A 22,247-nucleotide genomic window follows, 5' to 3' on the forward strand; every position below is an offset into this window, starting at 1 on the left:
TTTGTATTGGAAAAGTGACTTCCCTGGTGGCTCAGATGGTAAAGGTCTGCATACAAAACGGGAGACGTGGGTTCGATTCCTGGGTAAGATCCCCTAGAGAAAAAAATGGCAACCCACTCCAGCACTGCTGCCTTGACAATCCCACGGATGGAGAACCTGGTGGGCTACAGTCCATGGGGCCGCAAGGAGTCGGACACGACCGAGCAACTTCCCTTTTATTGGAATTGGGGGCCATAAATGAGAAGGTGTGTGCAGGCTGTGCCCCCCTCTAGGAAATGAGTCCGTTCCCTCCCACACTGGCTCCCAGGGCCCAGCCCTTCCACCCATCTCTCCATCCCTCCTCTTTTTGCCTAAGCAGTTCCTGGGGGACCGGAATGGTCTCAGTCCACTGTACCCCCAGTCCAGGCATCTTCCACAGACTCTTCACCAGCTCCCCCCTGAAGTAACCTCCACCTCCCAACCTGCGCTTGAGCACCCCAGGTACCTCCTCCACCCGCTTCCCCACCTCGTGGCACCTCTGGTCCCCGTGACCAGAGCAATGGGAGCAGGAGGCAGCCGGTGCCAGGGGCTGGACTCAGGAAGCAAGGAAAGGCCGGGGTGGTAGGCCCCAGTCTGAAATCAGTGTCTTTATTGCTTGTACCGTACAAATACGAGGAGATGGGGACAGGCCAGTGGGGAGAAGGAAGAATTGTCGGATTAACAACATACACACACAGGAAAAAAGAACCCCACCCACCCAAATCCACCCCCGCCCCACCCCAGAAGGTCTCTGTGAACTACCTACAGGAGGTGGGGTGGGGAAGAGCAAAACCACAAAAACTAAAGTCCAAACACCCAGAGATGCTGGGGGGCAGGGGGGCAGGGCAACAAGTGGACCCCAGGCGTGGCTCCCCTGCTAGGCCAGCTCCCCTCCCCCTCGGGATGAAGTGCTTGAGCCAGGGGTGGGGCCCGAGCCTACTCAAGCCACACGCACATACACACACGCACACGCACACACACACACCCACGTGCATCCACACCCCAGATGCACAGGGATGCCCACAGACACACACAGTCTGAGGCACACACAGGAGTGCCCACAGCACTGACACGTTCACCTTAAGGCTGCAGAACATGGGGCCCGGAGATGGGGAGAGAGTGAGGGCGCCCCTCCCTCGGCACGTACCAGACCCCCACCCCCTCTCAACCCAAGTCCGCGGGCGGGCCCAATACTGTCTCGGTGCGAGATGTGTAACAGCCGAGGCTGGCGCCCCTCCGCCTCAAGCAGAGAGAAGGGGGAGACCCCGGCCCCTGTCCTCAGAAGGGGCTGGGGCCAGGCCCGGGCTCCAGCGGGAGGTAAGGCCGGCCGGAAGGAAGCCCTGGTAAGGCACGGGGCTGGTGGGTGGGGAGGCTAGCCCCCCTCGTGTTCCTCCTGCCTCATCCACAGGGTCAGGAGAGCAGCTGAGGGGGTGGGGCAGACAGGGCCAGGTGGCCGCACCCGCTCTGGGTTCCCCGAGGGGAGAGCGGGCCCCGTCCACGTGAGGGCACCTGGACCCCCATCCTGCACGCAGCTTCCACAGGCCCGTGCTGCTCCCCCACCCCCGGTCCCTGGACATTATTGCTTTTTCGCCCCCACGGGAGGAGGGGGCTGGACTGCCCCCCGCCAGGCCACTCGGAGCCTGACGACAGGGCCAGGAAGGCAGCCTCTGAAAGGAGCAGCTGCACGGAGGCGGGCTGCCCGCGGCTCCACGCTTCGCCCCTCACGGGGGCTTTACGTCGATTAAAAACCGGAATCTCTCCCACTGCCCAAAGGCCTAGTCCTCGGCAGGCAGAGGAGAGGCTCCCGAGTCCTGGTCTGTAACAAAGGTGAGGGCAGGACGGGACCCTGGAGGCAGGGCTGCAAGGACCGCTGAGGTGAGTTTGGCAGAGGGCTGAGGGAAAAACTGGAAATGGGGGGAGGAGGTGAAGGATGTGGACACAAACCAAAAAGGCAAAATAAAAAGTTGAAAAAAAAAAAAAAGAAAAAGCCCCCGGCGGTGATGGCAGCAGCCTGCGTGCGTCCCGTGGCGGCGGCGGGCGGCTGCTCACTCTCGAATGCTGGCCGAATAGGAGAACTGGGGGAAGTGCGTCCGCTGGTCCAGCTCCAGTGAGCCCAGGCTGTCATCTGCGGGGGGCGGTGGACATAGATGGGTGAGAGCTGGCCGGAAGAGGGCCCAGGCCCCCAGCAGGGCTGCAGCCAGGCCACAGCGCAACCCCCAGAGACCGAATGGGGCCGCGGACCGAGGCTTAGTGGCCTCCCTTCTTCTCAGGCACAGCCCCACCGCCGGGCCAGGACCCCGGCCTGCTCACCCAGCCTCCTGAGCATCCCCCAGCTTCTCTGACTCGGTCACACCAGGGTCTCGCCCAGACCTTTGTGGTCCCATCTCCTGCCCTGGGCACCACTCCCATCCTCAACCACCCTTCTCCCACACGAAGCCAAGTGGGGGTACCTTCCCAAGCCCTCTCCTCCTCTGCTCAAATCCTTCCCCGGCTCATCCTTACTCCTCCAGGTGGCCCCCAAGATTCTCCTGCTCGCCTTTCCCTGCTCTATTCGACCTGTGCAATGCTCCCATTTCTGGGAGTCCTGGGTACCATTCCTTTTGCCAGGAACTCAGCTGTCCTGTCTCCTCCAGGAGGCAGGCGTTTCCCCTGAGCTCCTCCAGACCTGTATTGCTAATACCATCGGCCTTATCTCTCTCGGGTGTCACCCCAGCTGGACTTTTGAGTTCCCTGAGGGCAGGGCCCAGAGCCATCTCATCACTGCTGTGTCTCCAGCACAGCCCAGCACTGGGGAGGGTGGGGTGGGGCGGGGTGGGGGGGCGCAGCAAGAACTCAAAACAGCTACAGAATCATTGGAACCATCCATGCAGCCCCAAAGCCCTGAGCGGTGAGGGAGCCGACAATGGACACTGGCCACTCCTCTGGGTCTCCTGCCCAGACCCCTCCTCCGACAGTGAGAGCCCTGGCGAGCTCACTGCAGGGTAAACTGCCCAGACACAGAGAGGGCCCTGTGAACTTCCTCCCAGAGAACTGGGTCAAGAGCAGACCCCCCGAGCCCCGCTTGCAAGCCACGCCCACGGGAGTGGGGGCCTCAGACACTCACAGCGGTCCGGGGGCGTGACTGTGATGGACTGGGCGGTGAACTCGTCGTCAAAGTACCTTGTGTCGACCTCAGACGTGACCTGAGGCTTGAAGGGTGGCAGGAGCTGTGGAGAAGAGGAGTCCAGCCTCAGGTCCCAAAGGAGCACCCAGGAGAGGCTGGGCTCCTGTGGGGAGCAGGCAGGCAGTGAGCTCACCTTCTTTTGGACCACGTCCTGCCAGTTGATACTAAGGAAGAACCTGTGCTCCATGACCTCCTTGGCATCGCTGGGCCCTCCGCCGAGCCTGGGCAGAGACGGCCATGAGCACCCGCCTCCCGGGCAGCTGGGTCCTGGGAGACAGGCTTTTGGCGCAGGCCCTGAAACCTCTAACAACTCCACCTTTAACATCCCGGGATACTCCACCTCCTCACAGAGGAGGGCTCTGGAGCTCGGGGAGGGAGTCCCTGTGCCCAGAGTCAGAACCTGGAGATTCCAACCTGGCCCCAGGGATGGGGATGCAAGCCGAGAGGGTGGGCTCCACAGACAGCTGCTCACATCCTGGCTCTGTCACCCTAGGCCAGGCACGGCCACTCTGTTCCTCAGCGTCCCCGGGAAACTAGGCAGGGCAGGCGGAGCCTAAGAACAGGCTTGGCCAAGGGAGTGCCCCAAGTGCCAGCTGTGGGGCCGGTCAATCAGCACACATCAAGCATTCCGCCGGCTTGTGCACCTGTGGACACTGCTCCCTGCAGGCCGAGGGAAGTGGCGGTGCTGGGCTGGGCTGCGCGGGGTGGAGGCCAGCCCTCACCTTTGCTTAGGGTCCTTCTTAAGCAGCCCAGCAAGCAGGGACTTGGCCTCAGGGCTGAGCGTGCGCGGGAAGCGGATCTCCTCCATGAGGATGAGCTCGAAGAGGCGCTCGTGATCCTGGTTGTAGAAGGGCAGGCGGCCGCACATCATCTCGTACATGACTACGCCCAGCCCCCACCAGTCCACCGCCCGGCCATAGTCGTTGTCCTCCAGCACCTGAGCAGGAAGGGGCAATGAGGGGCCACCGAAGGAACCGCAGCCGGCCCTCAGGGGCCTGGGCTGAGGGGCCCCACCTCCCCTGGCCTTCCAGCCCCAGACACCTCGGGCGCCAGGTACTCAGGGGTCCCACAGAAGGTTTTCATGGTGGCCCCGTCACTGATGCCCTCCTTGCACAGGCCGAAGTCGGTGATCTTGATGTGGCCGTCCTTGTCCAGCATGAGGTTTTCCAGCTGCAGGATAAGTCAGCGTGTCAGAGACACAGCGTATATCTCAGGGTTTCCTGCCGCCCCCGAAACCCCACACGCCCCTGCCCTTCCCTGGGGTGGGGGGTCGTGGCCGGGGGCAGGGATGGCAGGGCCAGGGTGCTGGGGGGAGGGGTCAGAGAGCAACCCGCCCCCCCACCAGGGGTCAGGCCCTCTGAGGCTTGGGGGGAGGAGGCAGACCCAGCACCTCCGCAGCCCCTGCAGCCCCCAGGGAGCTGGGAAGACAGGGCAGGGGGAGATGGGAGCCAGGTCCTGCCTGAGTGGCTTCCCCAACTGTGGGCGGTGGTGGTCACACTTCAGGCGTGTGGAACACTGAACGCTATCTTTCTATTTTTTCCTGAACGTAACATGAATGGGCACTTCAGTGGGCCTCTGTGTAACCTCCACCAAGTCAAGAACACCACCAGCTCTAAGTGCCCCGCTGCATTATTAGCCACCACCTCCTCCAACAGAAAAGGGACTTCATTTCTGCGCTTTTCTTCCGTGTTTCCCACCTACGAATACACTGTGAGTGACACAGACTCATCTCAGCTGTTCTGGCGGCCCCTCAGCCTTAGCCCGTGAGGCCACAGCCTGTCCTCCTGAACTGCTGTACGGAGGTGTGGGTCCACCACCACGTCTTCTATGCCCTCTCCAACAGTGGGCACTGGGCGGCTTCCATCTGGGGTTCGTGTGCACAGAGCTGCTGGAGCGTGTGTGTCCACACAGAGACGCACACAGGCGCCTGTTCTGGCGCATGCTCCCAGGGCAGAGCGGCGGCTCACAGCGGACGTGTGTGCCGGGCGCTGGTGGACTCTGCTGGGCCATCCTCTGAAGAGCCTGGACCACCTCACACCCTCTCGCCGCTGCTCCCAGGAGGCCTGGAAGGGCCCCACGCAGGCCACCTGCCCAAGACCACCACCTTGGGCCTGGGTGGGAGGCTCAGCTCCAAGAAGAACAAGACAGACCCTCCATGGAAGGGAAGCTCAGCAGATGGGTGCGCGGCCCGGGCGTGGCCTGCTCACCTTGATGTCGCGGTACACCACGTCCCGCGAGTGCAGGTACTCCAGGGCTGAGACGATCTCTGCGCCATAAAAGCGGGCCCGCTCCTCTGTGAAGACACGCTCCCGGGACAAGTGGAAGAACAGCTGCCAGCGGAGGGAGGCAGGGAGGGTGAGACCCCTGGCCCAGAGGAAGGGAGAATGGCACCCAGCCCGGTGACATGGTGACACCTGCCCCACGAACTGCGAGCGATGGTGAGGACCAAGCGAGGGACGGTGAGTACAGAAAAACTCATGTGAGCGACAAAGAAAGAAAAAGTGAGCACGGGATAAAGAGGGAAGGCTAGACAACAGGCGCCAAGCGGAGAGTTGGGGGGTGGGGGGGCGGTTGCAGGAAGGGGCAGGCGAACGAGGGAGCGACAGCAAGGAGGCAGAGGAACACGACTCATGAGCAAGCGGCAACAAGCTGTGAGATGAGACCACATGGGGAATGAAGCCAGTGAGTCACACCAGGGGGAGAGAGGGTGTGGGGGCGAGGAGAGGGTGCCAGGTGGGCATGGTGAGTGGCGGAGAGAGAGGGTGTGGGGGCGAGGAGTGGGTGCCAGGTGGGCACAGTGAGTGGCTGACGTCTCTCATCAGGAGAACTTGCTGAAAGTAGAGGACAGGGATCCTGACCCACAGACCCTTTCTCTGCAGCCTTTAAGAACGTCCTTGCAGCACCGTCGGCCACAACCCCCAGCCCTCTGGACCTCAGTCTGTATCCTGCCCCCAACTCACTAAACCTGTGAAATCAGACGAGCCACTTAACGTCTCTGAGCCTTTCTCCCCACCTGCCTCAGGGGGAGAGAGCGAAAGGAAAAATACACTCCAGTAAGTCTCCCTCTGCCCCCCACACCCAGGAACGAGACATCCAGAAGGGCAGGCCGGGGCTTGGGGGCAGACCTCGCCGCCGTTGGCGTACTCCATCACGAAGCACAGGCGGTCGTGTGTCTGGAAGGCGTACTTCAGCGCCTGCGGGAAAGAAGGTGGCGGCATGGGAGGTGGGACGATGGCGGGCTCTCTGCTGGGTCCCAGGAGACACGGGCGCTGCTGATCCCCCTCCCCGCCCTCTCCCCCACAGCCCTGGCCAAGGTCATGGGAATAACTTGACTAGGGTTCAAATCGCATCTTCACCTTTTGTGGGGAGTGAGGGAGCTCCTGGCTCTGACAGCAGGGAAGGGGTTACAGGACTCAACGATCCTGTCCTCTGCCTCTAATTAAGCCTCCAAGAGACACAGCCAGGGCACAAACTATGTTCTGAGCAACCACGGCTGTTTCACATCTCTCTTCCTCCCATTTTACAGTCCAGTGTGTTAAACTTAGGGGCTTCCCTGGTGGGTCAGCGGTAAAGAATCTGCCTGCAATGCAGAAGACCCAGGTTCAATCCCTGGGTGGGGAAGATCCCCCAGAGAAGAGAATGGCAACCTACTCCAGTATTCTTGCCTGGAGAATCCCATGGACAGAGGACTGTTGAACTTACACACACATGTGAGGTTTGCTGGCTGGGGGTTGGCAGTGGCTTGGGAGCCAACTCCCCAGATAGCCTGGACAAGTGATTCTCCAACAAACAAGTAGTTCTCAAACTGTGCTCTAAGGAGCCAGACAGAGTTCCTCAGAGGACCCTTAGGTGACCCCCTGCTCAAGAAACTCTACTGCTCCCTGTCTTCCACACTGAAGAACCTCATAAGATCTCATTTAAACAAGTGCTTTGGTTCAGCAGGACACCCGAACAGCAAGTGAGCTACAGAAACGACCCTTAAACCATTTTCCACCTAGTCCATCCAACTGACATCTGCTGGCCTCGATGGAGACTGCTGCCCAAGAGGTGTCTGTCTGCTCAACCTAAGTGGACAGGCAGCACAGTGATGGTACATCTCCTTCTAGGATTACTTCCTAAAACTCAACCCGCTGGACTAAGCACCTCTAACCAATACGGAGAGAAGCCATGCTCTCCTGGGGCCGTTTCATAATCTGGTATCATCAGACGGCTGAGGGGGTTGACACAAAGCCACTGTCTATAAAGAAGCTGCCACCCTGGTGTCTCAGTTCTGGCCACCCGGGGATCCCGTACAGCTGCACCCCCACCACCAAGCCAACACCAATCCCTGCCCCACAGAGCCGGGGGCTGACTTTCTCCGAGCTCCGTCCTAAGGGCAGCCTGGAGGCCCCATGTGCGCCCTGCTTGAGAGGAGTGTTACTCACGGTGAGGAACGGGTGCCTGGTGTTCTGCAGGACCCGGCTCTCGGTGACCGTGTGGGCGACTTCATCCTGCAAACGGAGGCTGGGTGAGGGGCTGGAGGGCAGCACCATGTTGGCCTCACACCCCGCCTCCAGCCTGAGAAGACGGGGGAGGAACGGGTTGGTGAACTCCAACTCCGTTCCTAACTAATGCAGAGAACGTGAATGATCACTCACAAGCCCTAATGAAATACCAGACCAGACAAGGCCACGCACTGACTCGCTGTCAAAACCACCGGGTGAAAAGCTGATGGAGACTTCTGACAGGGAGGGCCCCGCGGTCACCACCTGGCCCCACGGGCCAAGTCTGGTGTCTGCGGGGGGTGGGGGGGGCATAGACACTGAGGGGCCTGAGGTGACGCCACAGGCCGTGGTGTTCCTATAAATGGCGGCGACCCTATACACATCCTTAGAGGACCCAGACCAAGTCAGGACTCTAGGCTGTGAGCAATGATTCCCGGTGTGTGGTCCCTATGCTGGCCTGGGAATTTGGGAAAAAATTACCAGGCCCCTCCTGGGACCCATGAATCAGAAGCTCAGGGTGCGGGCCCAGCGGCAGTGTGACAGGCTCCCCCCAGGGCTCTAACAGGGCTCAAATTTGGTACTGAGTGTACCCAGAGAGCTGTGGTGCCCAGACACCTGCTATCCCTCCACGGGGCAAGTCTGTCTCCAGGGATACTGTGATAACATCGGTAACAATGTCTAAGAATGTTTCTGACTCAGGGGTGGAGGGCTGCCCTGGTAGGGGCCAGGGATGTGGGGGCACGTCACAGCCCCCATGGCAGAGAATGGTCTGGTCTCAAATGTCACATCTGAGGCTGAGAAGCCCTGCCCCACACCAATGATATCTAGGGCTTGATAATTTTTGTTGGACATGACCACAGTACCACGATCACAGTCTTTAAGATCATCACCTATTAAAGATACAAAGCTAAGCATGTATGTCTGGGAATCTCTGATGCCTAGAACATGCTTTAAGGTGCTTCAGTACAAAAAGAGACGAGAGCAGAGCTAATGAAACAAGACTGGACAAACAGCAATGCTGAAGCTCGGTGACTAGACTGGGCAATCCACTGTATTTTTCTTTACAAGTTTTTAAGCATTTTAAGAATTTTATGTATTTTAAAAACTTTAAGAGAAAAGGAACAGAATTCCATTTCCAGCCCAGCCTCCTTCTGAGACACCCTGAGCCAAGGCCCCGCCCTAGTGGGCCCCCCAGGCCCTGCTGGGTGAAGCCCCTGTCAGACTTTCTCCTTCTTCCCTGGTGTCCAGAGGGTGGGGGACTCAGCAGGCAGGGCCCTACAGGACTGAGCAGTGGCTCTGGGGGTGAGGGGACACAGCAGCAGACGCAGGAGGTGTCCCACCTGGCGTGTGCTCCTGACCACAGGCACGCTCTGGGCTGGGCCCCACGGTGGCTGGCCCACAGCAGCCCAGGGAGGGCCTACCTTGGCGATGATCACCTCCTTCCGCAGGATCTTCATGGCATAGTAGCGGCCGGTGGCCTTCTCCCGCACCAGGATGACCTTGCCAAAGGTGCCCTTGCCCAGGAGTTTGAGATAGTCGAAGTCATTCATGGTCTGCCCGGGATGGGGAGAGAGTCGGGCAGTCAGAGCTTGGCATGTGGCCCGTGGGAAGAAATTTTAACAAAGAGAAGAGAAAATTCAAAGGACACTGTTGCCAAAATGCCCAGGCGGGAACAGGGAGGCCCCAGGCAGCAACTGTTTGTTCTGAGGTGGCCTTCAGACTGAGGCTCTCCCACCATCAGCTTTCCCAGGCACGGGGCCCTGGGGGGCTGGGCTAGGGCTCTGAGGTGGGGGCACAGGGGTCTTCACCACCACTCAGGATGAGGCTGCCCCGCATCCCGTGGGCCCAGGGCAGTACTGCACCATCTACCGCCTGAAATCACCACGCCCACAGGGCAGTCAGGAGCTGTCCTGGCCGGGGCCCTGTGCTCTCAGTATGGAATTCCAGGGGCGCAGGGCTGAGAGTGCTCACAGACTGGCAGGCCCTGTCCTCCCGCTCCGGCACTTACCACTTTGGCCCGCGCCTTGCTAACTGCCACCTCCATCTCCTCGGCCGCAGAAGAGTCGCTGGGGGAGCCACACTTGTAGTCCATGGGGTCCTCCCCTGGGCCCCTCTGCTTGAGGCTGTTGGCAACCATCTGGATGGCCCGCATCCACTCCTCCCTGTGTGAGGATGTGTCCGGGGAGCCATGAGTCCTGGGGCGCCTGGGCCTCAGGGCAGGAGGGGCTGAGCCCCACAAGCAAATGACTAAAACACCTTTCAGCATTCTGGGGAGATCTGCCTGACCGAGGGGAGCTGAACCATCACAGGCCCCTCTGGCTGTGGCACATTGGGGAGGGTGAGACTAGAGTAAGAACAGAGACTACCTGTGGATCCAGCAAGAGCCTGACCCGAGGACCACTTGAAATCGAGGAGCAATTACATGACTAGAGGGGAGACCACCTTTCATCACAGGCTCTGGGAAATAAGCTGCCTTCCTGAACCTTGAACCAGGGAGACAGTGCTCCTCTGAGGCCCTGGGAACGAATGACGAGCTCATGCATACAAGTAACCAGTGTTTTGTAAAAGAAAACCAAGAACAGAGGGAAGCGTTCATTCGCCAAAGAAGGTGGAGATCTTACAAGGCAAGAGCTGACCAACAGGACCCCCTGGAGGCACCTGTCTGGGGGTGGGTGGCTCAGGGGCCATCCTGCTGGGGGTGGGACCAGGGGCGTGGTGGGGGGAGACGCTGGCAAACAGTGAAGCAGGTCCCAGCAGAAGGGAGACAGGTTTAAGAACAATAAACTAGTTCTGTCACTCTTGATTTAAACTTGCTGGGAAAGAATTTTCTTTTTGATACTTGCAACAGACTGGTCTGTACAGAGGGGAAAAATACACCTAGGAGAAATAAGTAAAAAACTGTCTGTTGTGCTCAGTCATGTCTGACCGTTTGTGATCCCATGGACTGTAGCCCACCAAGACTACTCTGTCCACGGGATTTTCCAGCCAAGAATACTGGAGTGGGTTGCCGTTTCCTTCTCCAGGGAATCTTCCCAATCCAGGGAATGAACCCACATCTCCTGCGTCTCCTGCTTTGGCAGGCAGATTCGTTACCACTGAGCCACCTGGGAAAGCCCAAGTGAAGAAGACCACACACCAAAAAGAAAAAAGGATGAAGCTGAATGATATTAAATTGTTTGGACCCACTAGTTTGCTCCCTCTAGTTTGGACCCACCACACAATTTTAGGGGTTTAGCCCAACATTTGTTGAGCCCCCTATGGATTTTGATCATGTCTGTAAAAGCCATGTGACCAGCTCTGGCTAAGTTCCACGGTTTGCTGAGCAAAAGCAGCACCCAAGTCCCAGGATCCCAGTTCACACCTAGAAGCTCTGCCTCTCTCCTGACCTCACTCACTCAAGAAGACCTTGCTTCCTAAGACAGTCTCGAGAGTTCTGGGAGCACGATTATCAGGGGCTGGCTGGCACAGAGGCCCTCCCCAAGCCTGAGCAGAGTCTGGGGGCCCCAGACGCCATACGTGTCCGCCCCACGAGGGCAGGGATTTGGGGCTGGTTGTGACCTGGCCCCCAGCGGGTACTCGGGAGACATGTGGGGAACGGCTGAGCAAGGCAGCCAAAGCCCTGGCTGGCCCAAAGCCTGCTGCACAGCCAGGCCAAGCGGCGCGAGCCTCTCCCCTTCCCGACCCAGTACCTCAGGCGGGCATTTCTCAACAGGTTTCAACCAAGCCCTCCTTGGAACAAGTAATGGGACAAATCCCTGGCCCTACATTAATATTCCTGTTTCCAAAAACTGTGGGGGAGGGGAGCATACCCAGCGACATGCTCTATCAGACCAGAACTGTCCTCTTAGAAATTTGAAAATGCTGACTTTGGGTATATAACTATGGATTGAAGAAAAAAAAAAAATCACACATCTCCTAAAATGGTTTGAATATACTAAAAAAAAAAAGGCATATACCTCACATGTAGAGAATGTGGGGGACTACCACATGGAAAAAGCAATTTGCAGGCCAAGATGTGCATGTACTATCGTCTGTCTGTAAGGAAGAGATGGTCCATCCTCAGGAGCCTGAATGGACAAGAGATGGAGCCTCCGCACTGCAGAGCTGGGGCTCAGACAGCAGCCCTGACACCGGGCGAGCCCCTCCCCCCAGCTCACCCCCTCCTCAGCACCCAGGCAGCACTGAGACGCTGGGGAGCTGCCATGTACAAAACCAGCACCCAGAGAAAGTTCTCGCCTCAAGGAAGGGCTAAAGATTCCACTGGAGGGGCCTGGACCATCCCACCTGGAGCCAGAACCCACGGGGGTGCACACGGAGGCTGGTAGGGGGTGACTCTCTGCCGCCTGACACGCCCCGGATCTGGTTCCAACTGGACCGAGGTGGCAAGGTTGCAGCACTCAGAATTTCAGAGAAAAGGCAAGGGCCTCTGTCCAGGATACTCCTCAAGAGTTTGCAACATGGTGTCTGGGGCAGAGGGGAGCTTCCTCCCCAGGCTGGGGCTGATGGGCCTTCCACCCCTCAAAGGAAAGCTCCCAGGGAAACGCTGAGGAAAATAATGGTTCCAGACATACCACCTCATTCCATGCTCCTTAAGAGGGCTGCAGAGGGAGCAGCCGTGCTCCCGATGGGAAACTGAGGCACACGGAGGTGGGGTCTCCTGTGGGCGTTCCACGGTCAGGGGCCGTGGCACTGAGACCCACACTTGGCGCTCCTCCAGGCCCTCCAGCCCAGGGGAATGGCACTGGGGGTGCTCACGAATGGGCTCAGGGACACCACGCTGCATGCACAGAGCCCAAGGGCACGGCAAAGGCAAGCTGCCTCTCAGGAGCCCTGACCCTGCCGTGTTTCTAGCCCACTTTCCGAGAGAACCTCCCTTACCTAAACAACACAAGGGCCCTCCGCTTGCTTTCTCCCAGAGCTGCTGAAGTGCTTCATGTGAAGTAACTCCTTGAGTCCTCCCTGCATACCTCTGAAGAAGGTACTATTATTCACCTCTTCTTACAAACAAGGAGACCGAGGCACAGAGGGGCTGACAGTTACCCAGTGGCAGTTAGCAAGCAGAGGCCCAGGGACACAAACCCAGCCAGGCTCCACAGGGCGGCGTCAGGCAGGGGGAGCTGGGCCTGACCTCACCCCACTGCCAAATGGCCGTGGGATGCTGGGCGGCCTCACTTCTAGGACCTCCGTCTGCCCACCACGTTCCCGGGGCCCAACACCACGGCTGAGAGCACAGACTCGAGCTGGAAGGCCTGGAGGGACTCCGGGCTCTGCCCCTTCCTGAGGCAACCACAGACGGGCCACCTGACTTTCCAAGGGCTGTCCAAGGAAGGAATGAGACACCAACATCAAGTGCTCAGGACAGAGCAAACACCTCAAAGGGTTGTGAGGAGTCACCCAGCCAGTCCCTCCTGAGTGGCTTCTGCATGCCAGGCCTTCTTCTGGGCGCTGGGGGTGCAGCAGGGAACCAGCCCCATTGTAGCTCCAGGCCTAACATGCAAGACACCTGTGTCAAGGCTCCAAGGCAGGGGCCAGAGAGGAAGCCCCGGCTCAGAGGGTAGCCTGGGAAGGCCTCTCCAGGGAGGTGGCACATAAGTCAGGACCTGGAGGACCTCCCTGGAACATGGGGCCTCCCCAGGGCCAAGAACAGGCACTTGGCTGTGAAATAAGTGAAACAGAGGGGAGGAGGCAGCCCTGTGAAGTGCCAGGAGGGAAAAGAATCCAGGCAGAGTAACCAGCATGGTGAAGGCCCTGAGGAGGGAGCCTGGGGTGTCTGTGGAAGGCCCAGCAGGTGCCAGCCTGGCTGGAGCCAACAGAGAAAGAGGAATGGAAGGGATGAGAACAGGAGGGAGGCCATGGCGTGAACCTTCACATCACAGGAGTCCTGGAAGGGTCTATCGGGGCTGACAGGACCTGACTTTTCTGCTCTAAGTCAGCAGCTGCTGTGTGGAGTATAGGCTGAGAGTCTCAAGAGGAAGCACAAGGCTAGTCCCACGGCAAGAGGAGATGGTGGCAGATGATTCGGAGGCGAGAAAAGGTGGCGTGACTCTACGGGCCCCCCGAGCCAAGACGCTTCCACATCCTCCTAGTTCCTCACATCCACTGAGCCCCACTGGGACAGCGGCACAGTGGCTGGTCTGACTCTAGATCCTGGGCCATCCAGCTGAACAGAATGAACTGCACCCTGGAGGGAAGGCCAGTGGCCTGGAAGTAACAGGGCTGTCCTTGTCACAGCCTCGGGAAGAACAGCTGACTGCTGGTCTGACGCCAGATGGGGCCCTCTCCCCTAACCAGGGTCCCCCTCAGAATCAGAGGGGCGTTCACAGCTGGAGGCATCTGGGGTCCCCCTCTGCTCAGACACTCTCAAATGGGCTGCCCTGGCTGATTCAGGCCCAGCCCTGCTTGGCAGGGAAAACATAGGCCCTTCAGATCTTCTTTTTTTATTCTGTACCTCTCTGGGCTTCGGTCTCACCATCATTGTCTGTTTAGCAGGTGAGGAACTCCTGCCTGGAGGTGTAGTGAGGATAAGTGAATTAATACATGTGAAGACCTTAGAACAGGGTCTGGCTCAACACAGCATTAGTCCTAACTGTTCTTTTATTTATTTGACAAATATTTACTGAACACCTAGTTATGTTCCTGGCACAAATAAACAAACAGAAAATGTCACACCATGCAGGACAGATGCTATGAGGACAAATAAAACAGTTGTGGAAGGCAGGCAGGACCCTCCAAGAAGGTGACATCTGAGCAGAGACCCCACAAAGTTAAAAGCAGGAATATAATGACATCTGGGGGAAGAGGAGTCCAAGCAAAGGAAATAGCAAGTGCAAAGGTCCTGAGGTAGGAAGTGTGCCTGGCATGTTTAAGGAACAGCATGGAGGCCACGGTGGCTAAAGTGAGGGAACTGGTGGCGGGAAAGTATTCTGAGGCCAGATCAAGCAGGTCTTTTTAGAATAGGGCATTGACTTTGGAGTTGACTCCAAGTGAGACTAAGAGCCTCAGAATTCCAAACAGAAGCTGCACGGTAAGATTTCCATTAAAAAAAGATCACACTAATGTGATGACCTGTTAAATATTCCTGCCAAGACCAGGGGTCTGCCAACTTCTCCTGGAAAGAGCCGAAGAGTAAATATTTTAGGCCTTGCAGGTCACACAGTCTCTGTACCAACTCGGTCACTGCTCAATTCTGCCACAGGACAGCAAAAAGCAGTCACAGATAATTGGTAAGTGAACAGGTGTGGTATTCCAATAAAACTTTATTTATAAAAATAGGAGGCCGGGCCACAGTTTGCCAACCTTAATTCAGACCTAATTTCCGGTTTACAGGAAATACAGGCACAGAACAAAGCAAACAGTGCCAAAAGACAATAATATGACACATCCAGAGTACAGGGCATCCTACAAGACAACCAGTCTGGCTTGTCAAAAAAGAAAAAAAAAAAAAAAATCAGTGTCGTGGCAGGGGAAGAGACACAAAGGTTAAACTAGATTAAAACAGGACACAGCATGTACCTTGGTTTATCAAATCCTGGTCTGAAAAACAACATTTTGAGGACAACTGGGGAAATTTAACTATGGCTCAGATCTGGGGAGGATGTTAGTAAGTATTAATATTACAAATAATCATCTCTGGTGTGATAGGGGCACCAAGATTCTGTAGAAGAAGCTACTTATTCTTAGGAGATGCCTGCTGATGTATTAAGGAGGAAAGTGTCACAAAGTATGAATAGAAGTTCAAGATTCAGCATAAAATACAGCCAGATGAGACCAACACGGCACATGCTCAACTGCTGAACCTAAGTGCAGGGTATCTAGCTGTTCATTTACAACAGTGGTCTTTCAACTGTCCCGTCCGCCTGAAACAACAAGTCATGGCAGGGAGTAGGGGAATTGCTCCAGTTGCCCTGGGGAAAGCCCGCTGGGGGAGGAAGCGAGCAGGCTGCTGCAGCGGTGACCGGGCACTGGAGTGGCCCCATCGGCCCCCACCCCACCCCCGCTCCCCAGGCTCAGGCCTGGCAGGGCAACGAGGACAGTCACGAGCAGAGCAGCCTCCGTCTCCTGGGTTTCAGACTCGTGCCTTCCCTAGGGTTAAGGTCAGGAATCTGGGGTATGGTCTCAGAGCAATCCCATCAGATTTCTCTCCAGTGGCAGCAGCAGGTACTAAGCAAAGGAGGAAAGTGGGGGCTCTCCAGTCCCTTCGGTCTCAGTAAAGGGAGACTCTTCCCCACGCCAAAGAGCATGGCATTATGAAAATGGAAACTAGAGCAGGTCTGTTGCTACTAAAACTCTGTTGGCTCCCCACGGCTCCTGCTCCAGGCTTGCAAAGCGTGTGCCAGGTACTGCTGAGTCCAGGGCTTCCTGTTTATCATCCCCCTGAATCTTCCGGCAACCCTGTGACAAACCCCAATTGATTCACTGCTTGCCAAGCCTTGTGGGGACCTCCGTCTGGAGCCCAGGCGCCGGCTGAGCTCGCCAGCTCCAAGGCCTCCACTTCCCCTCTTCCAAGACCCTTAGCTCTTGATTCTTTAGTCATGCAGAACCCCCTGCGATCCCTGGGATGACAGGCTGCCTCGCATCCAGGCTTTTTCATAGGCTGGTCCCTTTTCCCGAAGCCACCTTCTTCTTCCTATCTCCGCAGCTGACTCCTCCCCCATTCCTCAAAACTCAGCCCAACGCGTAGACCCTATGCACCTTCTGATCCCAACTGGCTTTTACCGGCACGCCGTGTTTCCTGTACCCAGTTTTCATCTGAGTAATATCTCAGGGGGCCTGAGATGACCATTCTGTTCCCCACAGTGGGGCAAGTATATTTTCGACCTTGGGAAGCTTTGCAATGACACAGTTTAGATTACAGCAGCATGTCTTTTCGCTCTAGAAATGCACTGCCCACAGGGGCAGCCACTAGCCTTAGGCAGCTATTTAAATTTAAATTAATTAAATAAAATACAAAATTCCGTTTCACAGCTTCACGAGCCACATTTCATGTGCTCAGCAGGCACACGTGACTAGTGGCTACCCTGCTGGACACTGCATTTCTACCACGGCAGAAGCTTCTCTTGGACAGCACTGATTTAGGGTGCTCCAGAGGATCAGCTGAATCCTCACCCCAAAGACAAGTTAAAAAAAATGTTTCTCGAAATGAAGACCACATAGGTTCGAACCCTGGTCAGGGAATGAAGAGCCCACATGCCACACGGCACAGCCCGAAAAAAAAAAAAAAAAAAACTATCAAAGTGAAGGCCAAAGGGACAACATGAGGGAAAAATATTTGCCACTCATTACAAAGGGCTAAGCTCTCTAATATATAAAGAGCTTTCAGAAATAAATAAGCAAGAAAAAAAAAAAAAAAGAAATAAGCAAAAGACCAAGTACCCCAAAGAAAAACAGACAAAGGACATAGACAGACAATTCAGAAACAGAAACTCACATGGCCCTTGAACACATGACACATAAGGACACACACTCACCAAACGTTTGGTAAAAAGTTGAATGTTTGAAAACACAGGCTGTGAGAACCCTTAGACATAGGCATAACCCTCTTAGAATTAGAATTCTATTATGCCAAGTACCAACAGAATTGGTAATAAAAATTACCAATGCATATTCCCTGTGACCCAGCAATTCTACATCTAAGAATCCACCTTACAGATTTACCTGCAAGTATGTCAAACAAGGTAACCACAAGTGGTTTCACTGTGACATTGCTTCTCCCATCCAAGTACTAACCAGGCCCAATCCTGCTTAGCTTCTGAGATTAGATGAGATCGGGCGTGTTCAGGGTGGCATGGCCCGTAGACTGTGGCACTGCTTCTAATAAGCCCAAAAGGTCGAAATAACCCCAATCACCATTAATAAAGAACTGCTAAACTCAGGGACACAGATGTGCACCTGTTGAAAAGAAAAATGCAGCAGCAGCATCTCTGTATATACACAGAAGCAGAGAGAGTCCCCAAGATGCATTAAATAAAACAACAGTTTGGGCACGGTGCCACCTTTTGTATAAAAAGAAAAAACAAGAGGAGCAGGGCACAGAAGTGATGTCTGAACGAGCTTATCCACACTCAGTGAGAAGCAGCTCCTGCAGGACACGCAAGAACAGCAGTCAGCCTGGTGGTGGGGACACGGCGTGCAGGGCTGAAGTGAGAGTGACGCTTTCACTACACACCTCCTCGTGCTGTTCTGCATTTGTGAACTAGGTGAAGCTGCTATCTCTTCTGATTAATAAGTTGATCTTTTAAAAAACGGAATCTCTGGACCACCTTCCTCTGTATCAATGGAGACGCTCATCAAAAAGGCAGCTCCCTGACCCTTTGCAGGTCTCTGGATAAACAGAGGCCCTGAAGAGGCCCAGAGTGCCTCACTGCTAACAAACTATCGTGATTCCAGCATACCCTCCCACCTGAGGACACAGAACGGGGAGAACCCCTGCTCCTCCTAGTTCGCACAAGGGCTGAGATGGGAAACTCCTAGGTAGGGGCGCAGGGGAATCTGTCCCTCTGCACCCCTCTTCTCAAACTGAGCCGGGCCCCTCCCACAGGGTGGCCACATTGAGGCCCCTACTTGCCTCTCGTCTGGGGAGTCAACATGGAAGGTCCTCTCGATGACTGTGGTCCACTGCAGACAGCGAATGACGAAGGTATTGGGCCGAGGTCTCTCGGTCTTCATCAGCTGGCATTCTGCAGAAGATGGGTGAGAGCAGAGAGTGTGAGGGGCAGCCCGCGTTCCCCAAGTCACCCCCCATGTGCCAGCCCCGTGACACTACTGACCAAGACAGCCTGTCCCTACAGGTCCAGTGTGTGTGTGTGTGTGTGTGTGTGTGTGTGTGTGTGTGTGTGTGTGTGTGTGTGTAAGGGGGACAGCCCACCAAACAGCGATGGCTCAGTGGTCAGGGCTGTGATGGGGGATGGAGGGGCATTCAAAGAGGCAGCCAACCCTGTCCAGGGGCTTGGAAGGCTTTCCCAGAGGAAGGGCATCCCTGTACTGAGCTCTGAAGGCAGAAGAGGGCATTGGGCACAGAAGCCTAGACGTGAAAGAGGGTGCGGTGTACTTAGGGAAGAGCAAATTCCATGTGAGAAGGAGAAAAGGGAGAGACAGGCTGGAGAGGTGAGCAGGGGCCAGCCTGCAGGGCTTGGGGGCATGGCGACAAACCCGGACTGTGTCCTGAGGCAGCAGGAAGAGCCAAGAACAGACTCAAACAGCCCCCTCTGGTTGTTGTGTAGAGGAGAGAGAAGGGAGGCTGGAAGCCCAGGGAGGGCATGGGGCCATCCAGAGCAGGGGAGGGGAGGGAAGGCAGACAGACCACAGGGCCACAGTGGGGTGCGTAGAAGCATCTGGGTCACTGCCCTGGCCTGAGGATGAGAGGCAATAAGGCCCTCCCGGAGGAGACGGGGGCAGGTGGGTGGGGGAAGTTCAGGGAGGGAGAGGGGACTCAAAGGATGGTGTGGCTGACGGAGGGGATCTCACTGCAGGACACTCAAGAATACTCAAGAAGAGATGAGCAGAAAAGCAGCTCAGGCCAGGTGGGGAGTTCGGGAGGGCAGCCGGGGCCAGGGACAGCCATGTTGGGGTCACCAGCACATGGGAAAGCCATCAAGGCAGGGCTTTAAGCAGGATGGAGAGGGGAGTGGGGCTGGATTCCAGAAAGAGCAAGTGGGCTGCTCGAGAGGCGAGGCTGGGGCTGAGGCTAGGGCAGAGGGTTGGTGGGGCAAGGACCGTGTCTGGGCTACCTAGTGGCAGTAGAGATGAGTGACTTTGAAACATTCTTAGGGGGTGTGACAAGAACGTGGTAACTCATCGGGTCAGCGGGGAAGGAAGGTGGTGGCGGGGGGAGGGCAGGTTCTATGAGGCCCAGGCAGGGGTTCTGCACGGGCCAGGCTTTCACTGGTCAGCTTCCGGCTAGAAGGCTCTGCCTCAGGTGCCACAGAGGGGCCAGAAGGCTGCAAAGTGCTCCGGCTCCTTTCTTCCTCCAGCTCTCCACTGGCGATCAACACAGCCCCCAGGCCCAGGAAAGAGAGCTGGAGCAGGAGAGGGTAGAAAACAAACCCCAGACAGGCCTACAGCCTAGAAGGAACACGCCCCATGTGCCCCCAAGACGCACCTGCGACAGAGAAGTTGTTTAAGGGGGGCAAGGTCTGGTCGGGGGCCTCAGGCCGCTCCTTATAGCCAATGAAGGAGCCGTCGCTCTTCAGCAGGAAGTACCGGGGCCGCCAGGTCTTGATATATTCACCTGAACAGGCAGGGCGGGAGGGAGAGAGGTCAGGGCAGCCAGCCCCAGGGGGCAGTGCCTGGCAAGGGGCCCCACACTGGGAGGAAGATGGACAAGAGGGTGAGGAGTGTGCTTCTCCCGGAGAAACCCTCCAGGCGGCCCCAGCTGACGCAGGCTGGGCGCTGGGCTGGGCCCAGTGATCCAGAGGTCATGCCTGGCAGGAAGGCGCCGCACCGCCCTGGGGCACCGGCTGCCTCACAGTGTGGCTAGCAGTGAGCCATCCTTGCCAGCGCATGGCCCAGTCCCAGGGGAGGCCCAAATCCCATGGGCGGGTTTTCACTCTCCAGCTGTGCGGGGGATCGAATGTCCAAATGCTGTGCCAGGCCGGTGTCGCTGTTGCTGTGCCCTCCACGTGCTCCTCGACCCCTCCATTTGTTCTAACCACGGATATCCAAGCCCCCCGTGTACGTACACATGTACGTACACACACACACGCTCCTCAGAGGGGTGGCGAAGGACTAAAATGAAATGGTGAAACGCATATCCACACAAAAACTTATATACATATAAATGCCCATAGCAACATTATTCTTAACAGTAAAGAGCAGAAGCTCCAAAGTGCCTCCACTAACAAATGGATAAACGAAATGTGGTAGATCCATGTGATGGAAATATTAGTATTACTTGGTCATTAAAAGAAATGAAGTATTGGGAATTCCCTGCTGGTCCAGTGGTTAGGGCTCTGCACTTCCAATGCAGAGGGTGAGGGTTTGACCCCTTGTCGGGGAACTAAAATCCAATATGCAATGCAATGCGGCCAAAAAAAGTATTGATACACAAAGTATTAATACACGCTACAAGGTGGATGAACCATAACCTATACGCTACAAGGTAGATGAACCATAACAACGCCAACTGAAAAAAGCTTGTCACAAAGGACCACAAATATGTGATTTCATCTATATAAAATGTCCAGAACACGGAAACTTCTAAAGATGAAAACTTGATTAGTGGGCCTAGGGCTGAGGAGGGGGCGAGTCTGGGTGGGGACTGGAGGGTCCTTTTTTAGGGTAGTGAGGATGTTCCGAAGTTGACTGTGGTAATGGAGGCACAGCTCTAAATACACTCAAGGCCCCAAGTGGCCGAACTGCAATGGTATGTGAACTGTGTCTCAAGCTGCTTTAAAAAAAAAGAGAGAGAGATGGCAAATACAAAGCAAACACAAAGCACCCAGCCTAGCTAGGGACCAGCACACCAATAAATCAATGAACACTCTTTATCATCAGCCTACCCGGCAAGCGAAGAGCGTGCGCGTCACAACTGGGGCGGCAGGGTGGGCGCCCATGGTCACCACCAGAAGCCAGGCTGGGCTTCTCTAAGTCTTTGTCTCCTCTCGTGAGAAGGACATCCAGCGAGCAACGACAACACTTAGATAATACTGCAGGCGACTATGTGCCTGCCAGGCACCATCCTAAGTTTCTTAGAGGCTTTATCTTGTTGAATTCTTTCGAATGTCAATACTAAATGATTCGATGTATGTAAAGTTCAAAAACTAGCAAAACCACAAATCTGACAGCACCATAAAAGGGTCATATACCATGACCAAGTGGGTTTTATCCCAGGACTGCAGGGGTAGTTCAAAAATATGAAAAGCAATCAGTGTCGTATACCTCAACAGAATAAAGTGGGGGAAAAAAAACACAAGGTCATCTAGATTGACACAGAAAAAGCGTTTGACAAAATCCAGCACTCTTTCATGATAAAAATACTCAGTAAGCTTAGGAAGAGAGGGGGACTCCTTCACAAGAGGGCATCTATGAAAAACCCACAAGTCAACATCACACTCAAGGATGAAAGAATGAACGCTCTCCCTTAGCTAAGATCAGGAACCAGACAAAGATTTCCACTTTCACCACTGCTCTGAAACACTGTAATGTAAGTTCTAGCCAGAGAAAAAGACAAAAAGTATCCAATTTGAAAAGGAGTAAGTAAAACTACCTTTATTTGCAGGTAACACGATCCTATATACAGAAAATCGCAAAAATCCACAAAACAATTACTAGAGCTAACAAATTCAGCAAGATCAACACACAAAAACAAACTGAGTTTCTACGTACTAGCAATGAATAATCCAAAAAAGAAATTAAAGAAAACAAATCCATTTACAACAGCACAACTAGGCAAAGATTTATACGCTAAAAACTACAAAACAGGGGCTTCCCTGCTGGCTCACTGGTAAAGAATCTGCCTGCCAATGCAGGAGACCCAAGTTCAATCCCTGGTCCAGCAAGACCCAAATGCCTCAGAGCAACTAAGCCGGTGCTCCACAACTATTGAGCCTGCGCTCCAGAGCCCGGGAGCCGCAACTATTGAGCCC

The 22,247-nt window shown here is 55.7% G+C and overlaps 1 protein-coding gene across 3 annotated transcripts in view; it reads right to left on the minus strand.

Annotated features, from left to right (window-relative positions):
- Positions 1-606: 606 nt before the first annotated feature.
- Positions 607-22,247, minus strand: part of AKT2 (AKT serine/threonine kinase 2) — a 46,847-nt gene continuing 25,206 nt past the window's right edge. For 2 of the 3 annotated variants that reach the window (XM_055551343.1, XM_055551344.1), the window contains exons 3-14: positions 19,763-19,891; positions 18,230-18,341; positions 9,674-9,827; positions 9,087-9,218; positions 7,606-7,671; positions 6,307-6,375; positions 5,389-5,511; positions 4,223-4,351; positions 3,904-4,118; positions 3,315-3,402; positions 3,122-3,224; positions 607-2,143 (exon numbers count right to left, since the gene is read on the minus strand). In XM_055551343.1, the coding sequence (XP_055407318.1) occupies positions 2,064-2,143; positions 3,122-3,224; positions 3,315-3,402; positions 3,904-4,118; positions 4,223-4,351; positions 5,389-5,511; positions 6,307-6,375; positions 7,606-7,671; positions 9,087-9,218; positions 9,674-9,827; positions 18,230-18,341; positions 19,763-19,891 (1,400 nt within the window). In that variant the 3' untranslated portion in view covers positions 607-2,063. Of the gene's footprint in view, positions 2,144-3,121; positions 3,225-3,314; positions 3,403-3,903; positions 4,119-4,222; positions 4,352-5,388; positions 5,512-6,306; positions 6,376-7,605; positions 7,672-9,086; positions 9,219-9,673; positions 9,828-18,225; positions 18,342-19,762; positions 19,892-22,247 lie in introns of all 3 variants that reach the window. The other variant, XM_055551342.1, reaches the window with a different exon arrangement.

The sequence above is a fragment of the Bubalus kerabau genome, chromosome 17, assembly GCF_029407905.1.
Source record: "Bubalus kerabau isolate K-KA32 ecotype Philippines breed swamp buffalo chromosome 17, PCC_UOA_SB_1v2, whole genome shotgun sequence".
In the NCBI taxonomy this organism is placed as follows: Eukaryota; Metazoa; Chordata; class Mammalia; order Artiodactyla; family Bovidae; genus Bubalus; species Bubalus kerabau.